Source organism: Sparus aurata, chromosome 9 (genome assembly GCF_900880675.1).
Source record: "Sparus aurata chromosome 9, fSpaAur1.1, whole genome shotgun sequence".
NCBI classification, from domain to species: domain Eukaryota; kingdom Metazoa; phylum Chordata; class Actinopteri; order Spariformes; family Sparidae; genus Sparus; species Sparus aurata.
In genome coordinates this window covers 16,598,629-16,614,309 of record NC_044195.1, presented here as the reverse complement: position 1 = coordinate 16,614,309, position 15,681 = coordinate 16,598,629, and the positions used below count along the sequence as shown (strand labels likewise).

The following is a 15,681-nucleotide window of genomic DNA, read 5'->3' as shown; positions in this document are numbered from 1 at the left end:
TTTAGCTCCTTTTTTAAAAGCTATACGTGTTTATTTCTGTCGATGTGTGGCGTGTTCACAGCCCGTTTTCTTAAATTATCACATCTTGATGTCTCTGTTGCTTACTAGCACTTGACTGTCCTCCCTCTCTCATCTCCGTCGCTCTCAACCATCTGGCTTGAAGTCAGTCTTCTCTTCTCGGTTGTGTTGTGGATAGAAGAGCTTGGATGAATTTATTACTGCATTTTTTTTTAACTCACTGTTTGTATTTTCAGTATGTGTGATCAAAAAATACTCAAAAGGTTTACTTAGAGGAAGAGCGGCTGTTAAGATGCCCAGCTCGGAGCTGTTGTGTTTTGCTATAGCCGAGCATATAGGATAGAATCAGTCTGAAAGAAGTGCCGGAGTGCCCCCTGAGGCATCTGGCTGATTGAGATTGAGAAAACACCATCAACGCACGGTGACACGTGTAACTCATGTATGGAAGCGGAAATAGAGGGCAGTCACCTCAGAACAAAAGCTCGGTTGTATTAACACCTTTTCCTCACGCTCGGGACTCAATCAGATGCTGAACCGCTCCCAGCAGAATGCTTGTTTATTTTCACTTCCTTAATAGTAATAGTCTGCTTTATTGTGAAAAGGCCTCCACATTTAACAATATCTTTGTATAGCCTTTAACGGGAAAACTTTTCTGTACCGATGTTTGAGGGGCAGGGGCGAGGAAAATGAATAGGGCACCAGCTGTACCGGAGTGTTTTCTCGAACATGGGGGCACCGGCTACAAATGCTGAGGCACTGAAAGGGGCACCCTAAAGGGCAATTTATCAGGTTTTATCTGCCATAGGGGCATCCAAATGAACACTTTTGCAGCGTTTTTTCAGACATGGGGGGACCAGCACACACCAGCACACGCCTTAAATGGCACTTCACCACATTTTCTCCACTGAAGGGGCATCATATGGGGGAATATATCATGTTTTATCCAAGAGGGCACTAGGCATATTGTGTGCTTGCATCCCAAACAGCCCCCATGTTTCTTTACTCTGACTTACTTCTCTCTCTTCTTTTTTATTTCCCTTTGTATTTCAGTCATCGCCGACTCGTTGACAGTGACAGCTCCAGCCCAGACCCTCTCCAAGGTGGAAGGCGACACGCTTCAGCTCACCTGCGAGGTGTCTCGGACCACGCTGCAGCACACTCACTTATCGGTGGGTTGGTACCTGCGGTCCCCGGAGGACGCGGCGGCCCCACCTCAGGAGCTCGTCACCTTGTCGAGGGACTTCGTTCTGCGCTCTGGTGGACCGTACCGGCAGAGGATGGCGGCGGGGGACCTCAGGCTGGACAAGACCAGCGCCACGGCCTACAGGCTGACCATTCACAAGCTGCAGCCCGTGGACCAGGGCCTGCTCTACTGCCAAGCCGCCGAGTGGATCCAGGACGCAGACGGCAGCTGGTTCGCCATGACCCGCAAGCAGAGCGAGAAGACGCAGCTCCGCATTCAGCCCACTGGTGAGTAAAGGGAAGAGAAGGAGGCAGGTTGGGGGAGAGGATAAAAGATGCTGGTCTACTCTTGGGTCCCCTTTGACAGACACACGCACACAAGCATGTGGGCCGGCTTCCTCTGATTGCTGATCAGTATCTCGCGCTAAGCTCATTAGCTCACTTAAAAGGGCTTAACCAAACCTCCACAGACAGCCCACTTTTGTATTTATGTCTGTGTGACGGGCAACATTACATGCACGTCCAAGAATAACCTAACCAGCTTCGAACATCGTGGGTGCTTGACACGGGAGGCCTATGGATTCCAACACATATACATACAATCTCCTAGGCAACAGGTAGCCCAGAGATCAGAGCCCAAAAATGTTTTTTTCAATCACTCATTCCTCGCCAACAATGGCACCAGTCTGGTCTGTAGCTGAGTGCATTAGTTGGAGAAACCTCTTTGGTTTGGCATGGTTGCCAACTCTGAAGGAGGAGATTGTTTAAATGAAGGGAGGAGGAAGGGAAAGGACAAAGTTTAGAGCGGGGTGCATGATGTATGATGTCAGTAAGTGGGAGAAACAAAGAGTGTGTTGGGGCGACTGATGGATGAGCAGGCCTCAAATTATAATGATCTAATAAGCTCTCAGAGACAAAGGCATCTTTATGACTCCTTGCATGAACTTGTAACCTCCCACCCGAGCCGACCCCTATCGCACCCGCCGCGTTGTATTCCTCACCCATAAAGGATCTCTTCGTATGCTTCCAAGAAAGGGCAACGGAGATGGGTGATAAACCGCTCTCGGCATTAGCTGAATTACCAAGGCGGCACGCAGTGGCAAGTGGTCTCATGCCAGTAAATCATTTCAAAGTGGAGTCGTTCCTCTATTAAGCGTCAGATCCGCTCTGGACCGATACAACTTGATGGTGCCCAAGATAGTGCTGGCTGGGTGGGTGAGGGGGAGAGAGCTGGAACCGGGATGTAAAACAGGTTTGTCAGATGAGTTCCTGCTCCTTCAGGGAGGAGACACAAGGCACAAAAGAGCCCCCTCCACCCCAAGCACCCGTCGTCACTCTCTGTCTTCTCTGTAATCTATAATGGATGGAGGTGTTGTTGCGTGACAGAGAGAATACAGCAGGGTTGTGTGTGGGGCTCGAACTTGAGTATATGTGTGGTTTCATTTTGATTTCTCCTTGTGTACTTATTGCTCAGGGAGGGCACAACTTGCACACCTTCAGGCTGGACATAGGTATTTGATGTTGCACCTTTCCGTGTGCACATTTTTACAGAGAGAGGGATTTAGAAAGGAGAGGGAGCTGCTCCTCCATTAGGCTCCTATTATAAAAGATGGAGTGGATCTCAAGACAGCCCCATCACTAGCTAATCACCCACAGCTTCAGCATCAGAGAGAGGAGCGACGGACAGAATCCTAATGTACCTTTCGCTCACACTTTTTACCATCTCACTCTTTCTTTTCTAGCTCCCTCCCTCTCACATCACCTCTCATTTTCTGCAGTCATGTCTAATCACTGCACTTTTTGTCTTCTTCTTCTTCTTCTTCTTCTTCTTCACCCACTCCTTCTCCTTCCAATCCTTCTGACTCCTCCCGCCACCTGCACTTAATACTCTTCTTTTTCCCTTATTAGCTCTAAACGCTATCACATTCTGGACCTGGGAGGTTTTTTTTCTAGCCTGTGTCTCAGTCTGCATCCTGCTGAACCCTCCCTGTAAAACACGACACTAATAGAGCTCCATGCTGAGTGGTGACAAGGTCTTGTCAAAGCAGGTCATGGCCCTTTTAGATTCACTCCCTCTTCCTTCAAAATTAATCACACTCAAATGTCATAATACAATGCTCTCGCTGCTCTTTTTAGTATCTGTGCGGCTTTTTCATCAGCGTTGTTTGCGTGTACATGTGCACTCCTGCTGCAAGCGGTCATTATTTTCGCCATCAATTATTATCATTTAGACTGCAAAATATCAAATGTAGTGGAAAAATTCCATCCAAATGAGACAAATGCAACAATATGCGTTTAATTGACAGCACTATAGAACCTGTACGTGTAAACAATACCCCTCTCACTCCCACCATAATGTTCCCCTGCATAACGAGCTCCATACCGACAGCAGGCTTTGAACTTTTCCACATGAGTGTGTTTCTCAGGAAGTCTGTTTAAAGTCTTTGTAATTACAGCTCGGGGCAGCCACCTCACTGAGAGGCAAAGCAGCCGTCTCTGATACATACTGTGCTCATCATCTCGAAATTAATACGGCAAATACTACTGCGCACACGCGGCCCGTACACGCACGTGCAAACATGGGCGCACATGCGCAGACAGCCAGCATAATATGGCTTAACACTGGCAGTGTTTACTTTCTCTGCTCTGTCTTAGAGAAGGAGGAGGAGGAAGAGGAGAGCGCCTGACTCTGTTTCAGACTGCTGAAGAGAATTTTAATTAGATGTGTTTTTTATTGCAGAGGTGAAACCAAGGGGGGCAAGAGCAGAGCGCTCTGAAAGATCAGCGTTTTGCAGGAACGATGCACTGCGTGACCTCAAGCTCTCTCTCTCTCTCTCTCTCTCTCTCTCTCTCTCTCTCTCTCTCTCTCTCTCTCTCTCTCTCTCTCTCTCTCTCTCTCTCTCTCTCTCTCTCTCTCTTTCCTAACCAATAACCGATGATATTTTATAGCCCGATCCATCCTTGACCACCTCTAACAGCCATCCCCACAATCCTCTTCCCCTCTCTCTCTCTCTCTCTCTCTTCCTTGCATATTAAGAAAAAAATGCAGCAGTGTCATGCGTTTCAGCTGCGGCCCATATTTAGACATCAGCCTTGTTTTAGGCATAAGGAGCAAGTTGTTGTGGAAACGTAACAAGTATCACTCTCTTGAAGCGATTGCCCACACACCTACGCTCTTTCATATCTGCAGCTTTATTTAAGATCCAGTGCTGTATTCAAGGGTTTTGTTCTTTTTACCTGGATTGTATAAAATTCTTATCTGACAAAGACACAACGATGTGCAACATTCAAAAGGAGGATTTTCTTTTTTGTTTCACATATCACAGAGTTGTATAGCACAGTGTTTCCCTTGGAGTATGCAACTTTTTGCAGCCATCTCACATTTCTGAGTGTTCTGCGAAACATTTCTTTTAAAATAAGAGATATATATTATTTCTGCATTTAAATGATGACTAAAATGATGAGACCTTTGTTACATATTAAGTTGAGTTGTGTAAATACAGCAGTTCCCACAGAATGGCTGTGCTTTAAATCTCCTCCTTAATTGTCTCTCTATCTTCAGTTTTCTCTCTCTGAGCATTGTCATCTGCTTTTTAAAAGGTCGCCCTAAAAACCACACCTCGCTTTTAAGGTTTGTTTAACCCGCAATTCCACATGTAACAAGCAGCTTGTTAATTATGCAGCTGATCAAAACCCACCGAACGACAATCGGTTGCACACACAAAACAACCGCATAAGTAGACTTGTAATAAATAGGAGAGGTCGCATCACAAGTAAAGTGAATGTGTGGGAAACACTAGCAGTCTTATCCTTAAATGTAACAGTGGTTTCATTAGGTCAGCTGCTACTATAACTCCTGGGGAAGCGTCAGATGATATACGTCAGAGAGTGAATATATTAATACAATTTCAAGACATTACCTCATCCATGAACATTTCTATTACTGAATAATTTCCCATTAGCAATGGTGGTGGTTTAACAATGAAGGCTAAAACTCCCATGATCCTGTGCTACGTGCATCTCTTGTTTTGACACCCGAAGTGTTAAACCGTTACTTTTCCTTCTCTTTTCCTTCCATCTTTCTCACTCAGATCGGGACTTCAGCATCCAGGTGAGCACGGAGCGACGGTCCTTCACGGCCGGTGAGCCGCTGGAGCTTCGCTGCACCATCGAGGCCCAGAATGTGCCGGAGCGTTTCTTCTCGGTGTCGTGGGTCTTCAGCAGCTCACCGGTGGCCGTGGTGGGCCCCAGTGCCGTGCCTGTCCTGGGCCCCGATTACGTCGCCCGCGAGGCCGCCGGTCACATGACCGTGCGCAAAGAGAGCGCCAACGTGCACCTCCTCAAGCTGCAGCACCTGCGCCCCGAAGACGCCGGGAAATATATCTGCCGCGTGACGGAGCGGGAGAAGACGCCCACTGGAGACTTCATCGACCGCAGCAAGAGGTCGCGCAACGTCCAGATCACAGTCCAGCCGCTTAGTGAGTAATAATCTGTTCATGAGGCCACTGGCTTAGTTGTCCTTAGTTGTCAATTACACTAAGAATGATGAGCTTTCCATAATAACAGTTTTATCTTCATGTTGGCAGTATGGGATGTCATGCTGTGCTCCTCTCCAGCCTCTCCCTCTATCTGTCTGCCTCTGTCTCACCCTCTCTCCCTCTCCAAGGTGGCCTATAAGAGATAGTCGCACAGCCTCTATTGTCAGCTGTGAGTAAGAGGGGAAAGGATAATGCTACTCTTATTCCTGATGTATTTTCTGTTTGAGTGGATTGCTAAGGATTCGTAATGCAGCATTATGGTCCTTTCCATTTCCTTGGCTTAGCTGGGAGGGGAGGGTAACACTATAGTAGGATAATGGAGAGCAGAGGAGTCCAGACTCAAGGAGTCTGTGCTAACAGCCATGAAATTAAAGCGTGGGGAAAGAAAAGCAGCAGAGAAAGGCGCCCAGCTCTCCAGGGCCCTCTAAGTGGTTCCCCCGGCTAAATTAATGTGTTCTGCTGGGGCTAGACCTCTTCAGCTGGGTTAAGCAGGGCTGGCCGATGGGGGTTGTGTCAGGCTCGCAGCTGAGCGGATGCAAATTTACAGTCCAACCTTTTTAAAACCCTGCTCACAATCCTCTCATCACTCACCGAGACTCCTCTTCATCTCAGTGGCAGCAGGAAAACGCCCCTCTCGCCGGTTTCCCCCTCTCTTCTCTCTCTTACCTCCACGTCTCGTAGGACTGGAACAGTGTGTGGAGACAGCTGCTCACAGCATAATAAAACATAATAACCACAGAGTAATATCTCCTCCCAAGCAGCCAACACTACCTTATCCTGACCGCTCCGTACCCCCTGCTAAATCAGCCCAAAACAATGGCCCTAAGCTTCGCGGCAGTCTCCAGGGAACCTCTCTGTATGGGAGGTTTTGTTTTTCCAACAAAAGACCTTAATGGCCCATAAAGGATGTTTATGGGGTTTACACAGGATAATGGCCACGGTTATTGGGAGAGAACTTCCGCGAAAAACACAGCAGTGGTGGTCAGGGTGGACATGTATTTCATGCACAAACTATCCTCGCACACCTGGACACAAACTCGCACGCAATTTCAAGATGCGCTCCATCACTCTAATTGGGGGAACTGGGTGAGAGTCGGTAATGAGGTGCGACAGGGGTTAAAGTTGATGAGTCGGAGGCAGGCTGAGGTGACAGCAGAGGAAAAGCAGAGGTAAACACTTGTGACAAATCGGTGTTGATGGATGAGTTTACCTTTGCAATGAGAAAGGGAGCGAGAGCTTACATGCCACACCGAATCTCTATCAAACGGTAGAAAGGACAAGTGCAAGGAGAGGGGGAAGAAGAGAGGGCATGGACTGTAGGCAGTATGGTGGTACAGTGGTTAGCACTGTTGCCTCGCAGCAAGAAGGTCCAGGGTTCTGCCTTTCTGTGTGGAGATTAAGTTGCACGTTACTCCTCCAGGTACTGGCGTAGAATCTGGAATCCCTCAGGATGGGTTGAATTCAGAAGTGTATGTGATATATTTAAAGACTTTACTTCTTCTTCTAATAGAGATACATTTAACCTAATAGTGAACATTTAACCTAGGCTGTACTTATTCCTGGGCGTTTATGTTATATAAAATGCTCCTAAAGTGAATATCCCAGTCTAGTCCAAATTAAATTCAAATCTTGTTCAACCATTTGGAGGACAGGCATGATTTTGGGCTCCTTCTGAAAGGTTATAAGCTAAATTTTCTTCCCCAAGCTGTCATAAAAATGTATCTAGAGGAGTTTGAACACACTGAATTATTTATGTATTTTTCTCGCCTACATTTTTATAATGCAGATATAAGAAGATGACCGTAAACTGAAGATAACCTATTAGCTGGAAAACCCAATGGGTCCACATTATATAGTCTTACAAATGTAATAACAATATCACTGAAAATGGACACTTAACGATTGTTTCTCTGAGGGAATATCCAGGCGCCTGGCAAAAAAAAGCCATTTTATGACCTCAAAATACCTATGCCTAAGAGTAACAAGGGCAAAAACTCAATAAAGTTCTTATTTACACTAAGTTTGTGCATATAGAATGGTAAAAACAAACAAGTGCTCCGATGGAAGAACAGCCTATTGAAAGAGAAAAATTAATGAAATGACATAAACTTGCATTTCTAGGTATATGGCTATAACAACTGTAATGAACTATTCGTAACATGATACATCAAACATCAAGAGCGAGTAGAAAAAAGAGAGTGGGTCACTTGTCTACACGATCACTCATTGGCTGTTATAAGTTCTAGGGTGGGCATAGAAGCTTATATCTGCTCAAATGAGCTGTCAATCCAAAGGCTTTTGTCTCAGGATCACCAGTTTAGAGAGCCAACGAAGTCTGCTGTGAAATGACAATGTTCTTTTCATCTGAGATTGCAGTTTTTACCACTGTGTCACAATTCAATCGTGGAATACTGTGTTCTGTACTAAATATGTTACTGAAATGGATCTGCTGGACATCTAGACCAAAAAAAACACACAGATTTGATGCACTGCTGAAACGAAGGACAGAATGGTTTGAGAAAGACAAAACTGTCCAGACGCCAGACAATTTAATGCGAAGAAGGCAGTGCGTATCTACTCGCATAACTGTCCAACAGTCTTCTCTTCCCGTCTCACTGTAAAAAAAAAAGAGATGGAGTACAATACGCTCTTGGGCCGTGGAGAGAAAAATATGAAGCTGTTACAATGAAAAAGAAGAGGAAAAAGGATGAAGGGTTTTCCCTTTGTTCGTTTGAGTGTGATAGAAGCGAGCAGCAAGTTTATTCCATATTCACAGAGAGCTCATGCTTATTAAGAGGGCCGGTGAGCTGAGAGGGAAGCAGCAGAGCTTGGCCTGAGGGGAGAAGGGAAAATAAAATAAAAGTGAGAAACTTTAAGCCACACCCCCACAAGACAGCAGCACCAGCCCCCGCTGAGCCCGAGAAAGCTTTTGGGTCAACCAGAGCTCGGCTGTGTTTGATGGACGTAGAAGTGATGAGAGATGAGATAAAGCAGAAAAACAGAGCCGAGGAGCCAGTAAAGACTTTTATCCCCTCTTTTCTTCTGAAGTGCTGCTGAGCCCTGTGATCTGTGCCTTTGCTCCTGTTCCCGCCTGGACTTGGTCAACAAGTCGCACGGGGTTCAGAGGGACAACCTCAGCTCACCAACTCACCAGGGCCTCTTCTTCTAGCTGGCACTTGGATGTGCCTGAGGCCAGTTACCGAACTGCACCATCGTCCTCTCGCAATTCACACACACAGAGAGCACTCGCCAAGGTCAGATGGTGTTATGCTCAAGGGGAACAGGCTCAGCAATTTGTTTTATTGCCCCTGGCCTCCTGTACTCTGTGAATGTTTTAACCCAGGCAGTGTGATTCTTGTTGTCTCTGTGATTCATCCTGAGAGGGAGCTGAGATTTTACGGATTTTTTTTTCTCTAGTCCTTGTACGTGTCTCATACTCACCTCCCTGCTCTCTCTCCGTTTTCTCCTCCCCTTTTTAGAAAGCAACATCACAGTGGCGTTATCCAGCAACTCCTCAGAGGTCCTTGAGGGCGATGTGATCCAGTTGACCTGCTCGGTCTACACCACCACAGGCCCCCTGTCTGTTGTGTGGCAGTGGACGGACAAGCAGGCGACTGGAACGGTGCAGGAGGTGGCCTCTGTGGATCGGGAAGGCACTGTATGGCACGGTCCGGTCTACAAGGAGCGCTCCAGCTATGGGGAGATCCGCGTGGAGAAGATGCAGAGCGACACATTCTCTCTGTCTCTCTATAACGCCTTACCTGGAGATGAGGGCCAGTACCGCTGCACAGCCACCGAGTGGCTTCAGGCCGGCACTGAACCGGAGCTGACCTGGGAGAAGATCGGAGAGAAGTGGGCCACCAAGACGGTCACTGTGAAGACTGTTGGTAAGTTCCAGCCGCCCTGATCCAACCCCGGTGATACAACCAGGGCAGTAAGGCACAACAGGTGGAAAGTGGGGGAGTTAAACACAGAGAACATAAAAATCATTTGTAATGATTGCCTCCAGTGATGTCAGTCAGTGACTAAGTTGCATTATGAGTAATGTAGGCGCCAGGTTTTGCAAAGCAGCCTTCTGGCCTCGCACTGGAGTACAAAACTGATTACAACTGTCCGTAATGAGTCCAGCAATCAATAAAGCAGAACCAGAAGATTGCCATTTTTCCCCCCTGAGCATTCTTCTTTCTTTTTAAACCTGGTGGTTACATTACCAACAATGAACCTTGGTTAGGGTTATTTTCTGTCAAAAAAGTTAGATAAAAGCACGACACTGACTTATTTTGAAGATTAGTTAAGGTAATATTGATCAATAAGGAGACAGGGCTTATGCAAAGGTGCTAAATCACCCTCTGTCTCTCCATTATTTAGACAAACTAACCCTTATACAGAATTTTAAAAGACAAAGAAGCAATCAATGATGGATCAAAACAGATCAGTTTATAGTTTTGACCAATGGCGACCAGAAAACAAAACACAGAGGTCCCAAACACAGATATGAACTTTTCAGCTCTTTATGTGTTAAGGACTATAGTAGGACTATAACCTAAATATAAGACAAAGAATAGCCTCTTCTAACACTGCAGTCTGTCCATAGGGAGATCATACAAATGTTTAATACTGGTCACACTAGAATCTTACTTGGAATCATAATTTTATAATCATAACTTCACTAACATCCCTAAAGGCTTGTCACTACTCTTGTTGAGTAACCCTATAAGTGACACATCTGCGTGAGTCAGCTCTAAGTTTAGAGGGCCAGCTTAAACATAACCGGCCATTACAAATGAATTACATCCAGGTTCGGATGTAACTAAAGAAAATACAATGCGTCTTACAGTTTTTCTAATCTAAACATTCATATGTGCGCACCTCATATCCAGAGCACTTCTTATCCCCCAATTAGAAATCTGTCCCTGCGTGGCACAGTAAGACGTGTAAAGACAGCGTGTCTTCACACATGCGCCACTCAAATAAGAGGCATATGGTTTGTGATTCGCTAACGACTGATGAATGGCACGGGCAGAACATGCTGTCCACATTGTAGAATACACCATGGTTTATCCATGCACCGCTCAGGGGAAGGAGCTATTATGACACACACACACACACACACACTCTCACACCACCTGCCACACGTCACGAGCAGTGCTACCGTGACACCCATCATAGATGCTTACACACACACACACACACACACACACACACACACACTCGAACAAACGACCATATGGATTAGCCGGAATTATTAGAATGGAAATGCAGCGGCAATGTGTTTCACAGTCTGTGGGTCTCCTCTGTCAGCGCTGAGTTAAGCTGAACATCCTCGGTACAGGCCGAGGAAGCCACTGGAGCGGAGCAGTGAGGAGTTGGCAGGCCAGGAACACTGTGCTCAGTGTACACACATACATACACACACATAGTCGACGGATTAGCTCCCCGCAGCAGCACACAGCGGTGCTGCAGAGAGGAGATGTCAGTTTTTAAGTGGCCATTTGTTAAGTTCGGGCAACAACAGAAACATTAGTTTGAGGAACAAGGGACGCATTATGCAAATCAGGGTAAAGAAGTCCGAAGCCGCTCTTCTCTCTTCAGTCCTCGACGTCTCCTCCTCTTCCTCCTCGCTTGTTGATCAAAGGATTTTTCTAAATGTGCGCTGTTGTGTGACGGTCAGTGTGTGTGTGTGTTTTACCTCGTCTCAGATTTTTTTTGGAGCTCGTTTTTCTCACTTTAGCTCCCAACTATGGCGTTATTGGACTTCAACCCGCCATGCGGAAAGAGCACTTTTTCCTGTGTTTCAACTTCCTTCTATTCTACCACTCTTGCCTCGCTCCTTTAGTTCTTGCACCTAATAAATAAAAAAAGAAAAGTTGTACATCCCTCTGAGCCCAGATTAGGATTCAGACTGGCATGTCCTCTGAGTGAACTGAACCAGAGACTGAAGCTCAGGAGATATTATAATATGTGGTCACTGTACAATAATTTAGTTCATAGCCTCCTCCTTTATGGACTCTCCCTGCACTTGCTGACAAGACCTGGAGGGGATGGAAGAGGGATGTCCTCTGGGAGCCTCGCTAGGCACGCTGAAGACAAAGGTGCTTCGTGGAGAGAGTCTCCTTTCCAGCTGATCAGCTTAAGGGGCCCTCAGGGTGTCTGGGGTGGCAAGTGTGTAAAAGTGAGAAGCCAACACACACACACACACACAGCAGTCTCCCACTCAACCGCACACACTTTGTACAGCGAAAAGGGGACTCATTCATGTTTATTCACACAAACAAAAAGAGGCGAGTTGTATGGGAAGAAATGGATCGGCGTGAAATCCTCTTTTCTGTCACAGAGACAAGCAGACGGTGAGGGACACAGAGGAGTGGATGGATGGATGGATGGATGGAGGAGGGAGAGCATGCAGGGAGATGAGAGATAGAGTGTGAGAGGGGAGAGTTATTGTCTATTAAAGAATCATGGCCCCGGGCGGCTGTCCCAGCAGTAGCCAAGTCTGGACAGAAAGCCATCGATTACACACCCTGAAGGACACCAGGGGTGATGGCTGACGGAGGAAGAGAAGAGGGTGAGGGACGGATAGAGAGTGACGGCGGCTGTTGACATGAGCATAATGGAGAAATCTGCAAAGTCTCAGGGAAATGAATTGTCTGCTCTGGCAAAGATCCAGACCTGATCAACACGTCCCTCTGTCTTTTTTTTATCTCCCTTGTATTCATGCTCAATCATTCTAGCTCCTTCCTCGTAATGACCCAAAAATAGGCCGGCGGAGCCAGGTTATTAAAAGGCCATGGAGGGGAAAAAAGGGATTTTTCTTTATCAACTGTATCTTACTCTCTATTTCTCTCTCTGGATTCCCTAGCTTTCCGGTGTAGATGTATCCTGGCAATAACATATGGAGTTGGGTGAACGTTTCAGCTTAATGAGGATAGTTTAGACTTGGCAAGGAGCGGGGCGTGGATCGAACATCGGCGCTTAGAGGAAATCTCTCCCCTGGGTTTTCTTTGTTGCATCACCCATTCATTTTAAAGCGCGCTCTCGCCGCTGAGCACACAAACTCCGAGCAGTGCATACATACATACACGCCCACATTCATAACCGTAATGGCTAGGCTTTTGGCCGTAATAACAGAGAAAAAAAAGCTTTTGGAGATTGAGAACTGCTTTACCCAAGTCAGTGCACTTAAAGTAAATACTTTCTGTATTTTGTTCCAGCAGGGGGCTTTGTTCCTCTTGGTAGCCATGCTTAAAAGGAAAGTTTCTTCCTGGAAAAACAATTACATTTTTTTAGCTTTGACAGAACAGAATCGATCAGAATCGACTACTCTTTTTAAGCTCTCATCATAAAAACCATTATTTTAAGGGGCACTATGACGAAATTCAAAATTCAAAGATTATACAAACCCAGAAATGTTTATGCCTTCAGAATAATAAAATGAAGAGAGTTTGTTTATTTAGTTTGTTTAGGAATATTAAAACTCAGTCATGAAGACCTTTCTCTTCTGATTAACATTTCTTCCTCAAAACTACGTGTTGCACCTTTAACAAACTGACATCCTGACATTATCTCTCCTTTCCCTCCACTTTCTAGAATCCTCCTTCATGGTGTCGGCCTCATCACGGACGCCGTCCGTCACCTTCGGAGACTCCTTCGACCTCCTGTGCCTGGTAAAGCCTCGTCACAACCCCCGCGTCCCCACATCCGTCACGTGGCGTTTCATGCCAGCCAGCAAGGAAGCTGACAGCGAGGATCAGGGAGAGTTCAAAGACCTGGTGACTTTCACGCGTGAGGGCACGCTGCAGTGGGGGGAGCAGCTGCTGGGGCTGGGCACCCGTACCACAGTGGACCGCTCCCACTCCAACACCAACTTCCGGCTGTCTGTGACCCGTGCGGGGCGTCGCGAGGCGGGCAAGTACCAGTGCACCGCCGTCCTGTGGAGGAGGAACTACAACAACAGCTGGAGCAGAGTGGCCAACCGCACCTCCAACCTGCTTGGCATCAGCGTCCTACAGCCAGGTAAAGCTGCATGGTCGCTTGCCAGGCAGACACACACCTAATTGGAAGGGACACAGAGCAGCACACAAACAGGGACAAACACAGATCCAGACACACAGTCACACAAACACACACACACACACACACACACACACACACACACATCAAGTGAATTCAGCAGAGCTTAGAGGATTTCTGCCGGCTGTAATTGCTCTTAGTCTCTGGTTTAGCCTCTAATTGGAGTGTGCGTGGACATGTCTGTGTGTCTGCGTGCGCCAGGCAGGGTGGGGTCTCCTAATGGAGCGCAGTGAATGGATTGCTAAATATCCCACAGGAAGAAAGAGCCGAGTGAAAGAGGTAGAAGAGAGGAAAGCAAAGGGATGGAGACAGAGGGAGCGAGAATGAGTGATAAAGAGAGCGAGCGATCCGTCCTTGAACCTTTTTCCTCAGCGGAGGCATTAAACTGTCTCCGCCGCCCTCATTGGCCCTCTGTGCTCCACACACACACACGCACACACACAGTCAGACACAGCCCAATTAGTGGCTGAGCACAAACAACAAACACACACAGACACACAAAAACACACACTCACCCAATTTAGCCCAGTCTGGTGTGCCGCTACAGTATGATGCTTCATTTATTCAGGTGAAGGTGCCTTAGGCAAACACTCATCCTGCTGATAAATAAAATAAAAAAAGCACCGTCTGGCTTTCAAAGCGGCCCAGCATGGTGTCTGAAGTACCAACAGTGTCCAGATTTGGTCGATTTAAATGATGAATATGAGCGATGTTGGACGAGAAGAAGGTTTTCAAAACTTGAGAAAGGCCAAATGTCCGTCTGCGATGTTATATATGTGATTGTGAATGTCTGAATAGAAGTGCTCAAGCTCGTGTTGCTGCCTGCCTGCGGGTCTCTTCGATGTTCAGGTGAGGTTAACTAAGACGGTGTATTGAGTACAGGACAGACTGCGCTGATCAATAACACTTTCAAAGCGAGCCAGTGGAATGTAGTCCCATGTACAGTACAGAGAGTCTCTAATTCCCCGCTTCTATCGATTCAGCCACACACACACACACAGATGCAAACCGACGCAAACAAACTCACCCTCACACATTCTTGCGTACAGAAGCGGCTCGGCGGCAGCGGCACCTCACTCGCTCGCTCGCTCGCTCGCTCGACTGAATGCGCTCTGACCTTAACCGTTTGCGCAGAACACCCGGCGTCCCCCGGCCCTTCAGCATTTATTTGGAAATCGACTTATTATCCTTGAAGGCTCGTTTAGCTCCTCCCTTGCCACCCCCACCCTCTCCTCCCCCCACACGCTGTTTATCCTCAGCCGGAAACCGCAACCACGCACAAACATAAACATTCTGTGGGGTTATAAATACTGGGTCCTCCTCCCACTCCTGTTTTCTAGCAGCGTCTCCATGACAAAGTGATCAGTTACCTTGGTAATGCCATCAGTATCTGTGACGATGTGATCAGTTGCAGACCGAAAAAGCCAATCAGTAACCATAACAGCGTGATCACTCTGTGTGTGAGGGCACTGTCTCACAGGAGGGAAGGCGAGTGAGTAATTTCTTTATCTCACTGGCTGTTGCTCAGTCCCCGGTCACGCTGCACTCGTCTCCTCCACCTCCTGTCCCTTTTTTTTTTTTTGTATCTTTTTGGGTTTGTGCACGAGTCAGACCTTCATTTAGACCGATGATTCATCAGTCAGAATGTAGGACGTCTCTCTCTCTGCCTCACGCCTCTCCTCTACATCTGCTTTTTTTCTCCCCACTCTCTGTATTTTCCTAAATGTTAACCACTCCTGGCTAAATGAGCGGCTGGCATTTTCTGGCCCCTCCCTCTGAAAAGGAGCGGGATAAAGGGGTAGTGCGTGTAATGAGGTGTGAGCGAACGCAGCAGCTGAGCAGATTCATAATTGAGAGACTTTAAATCACGCCT

General features: G+C 47.0%; 1 protein-coding gene across 1 annotated transcript in view; it reads left to right on the top strand.

Annotated features, from left to right (window-relative positions):
• Nucleotides 1-15,681, top strand: part of igsf3 (immunoglobulin superfamily, member 3) — an 83,325-nt gene that overhangs the window by 49,503 nt on the left and 18,141 nt on the right. The window contains exons 3-6 of the mRNA XM_030427640.1: nt 1,069-1,488; nt 5,292-5,678; nt 9,218-9,625; nt 13,326-13,751. Of these exons, the coding sequence (XP_030283500.1) occupies nt 1,069-1,488; nt 5,292-5,678; nt 9,218-9,625; nt 13,326-13,751 (1,641 nt within the window). The remainder of the gene's footprint in view (nt 1-1,068; nt 1,489-5,291; nt 5,679-9,217; nt 9,626-13,325; nt 13,752-15,681) is intronic.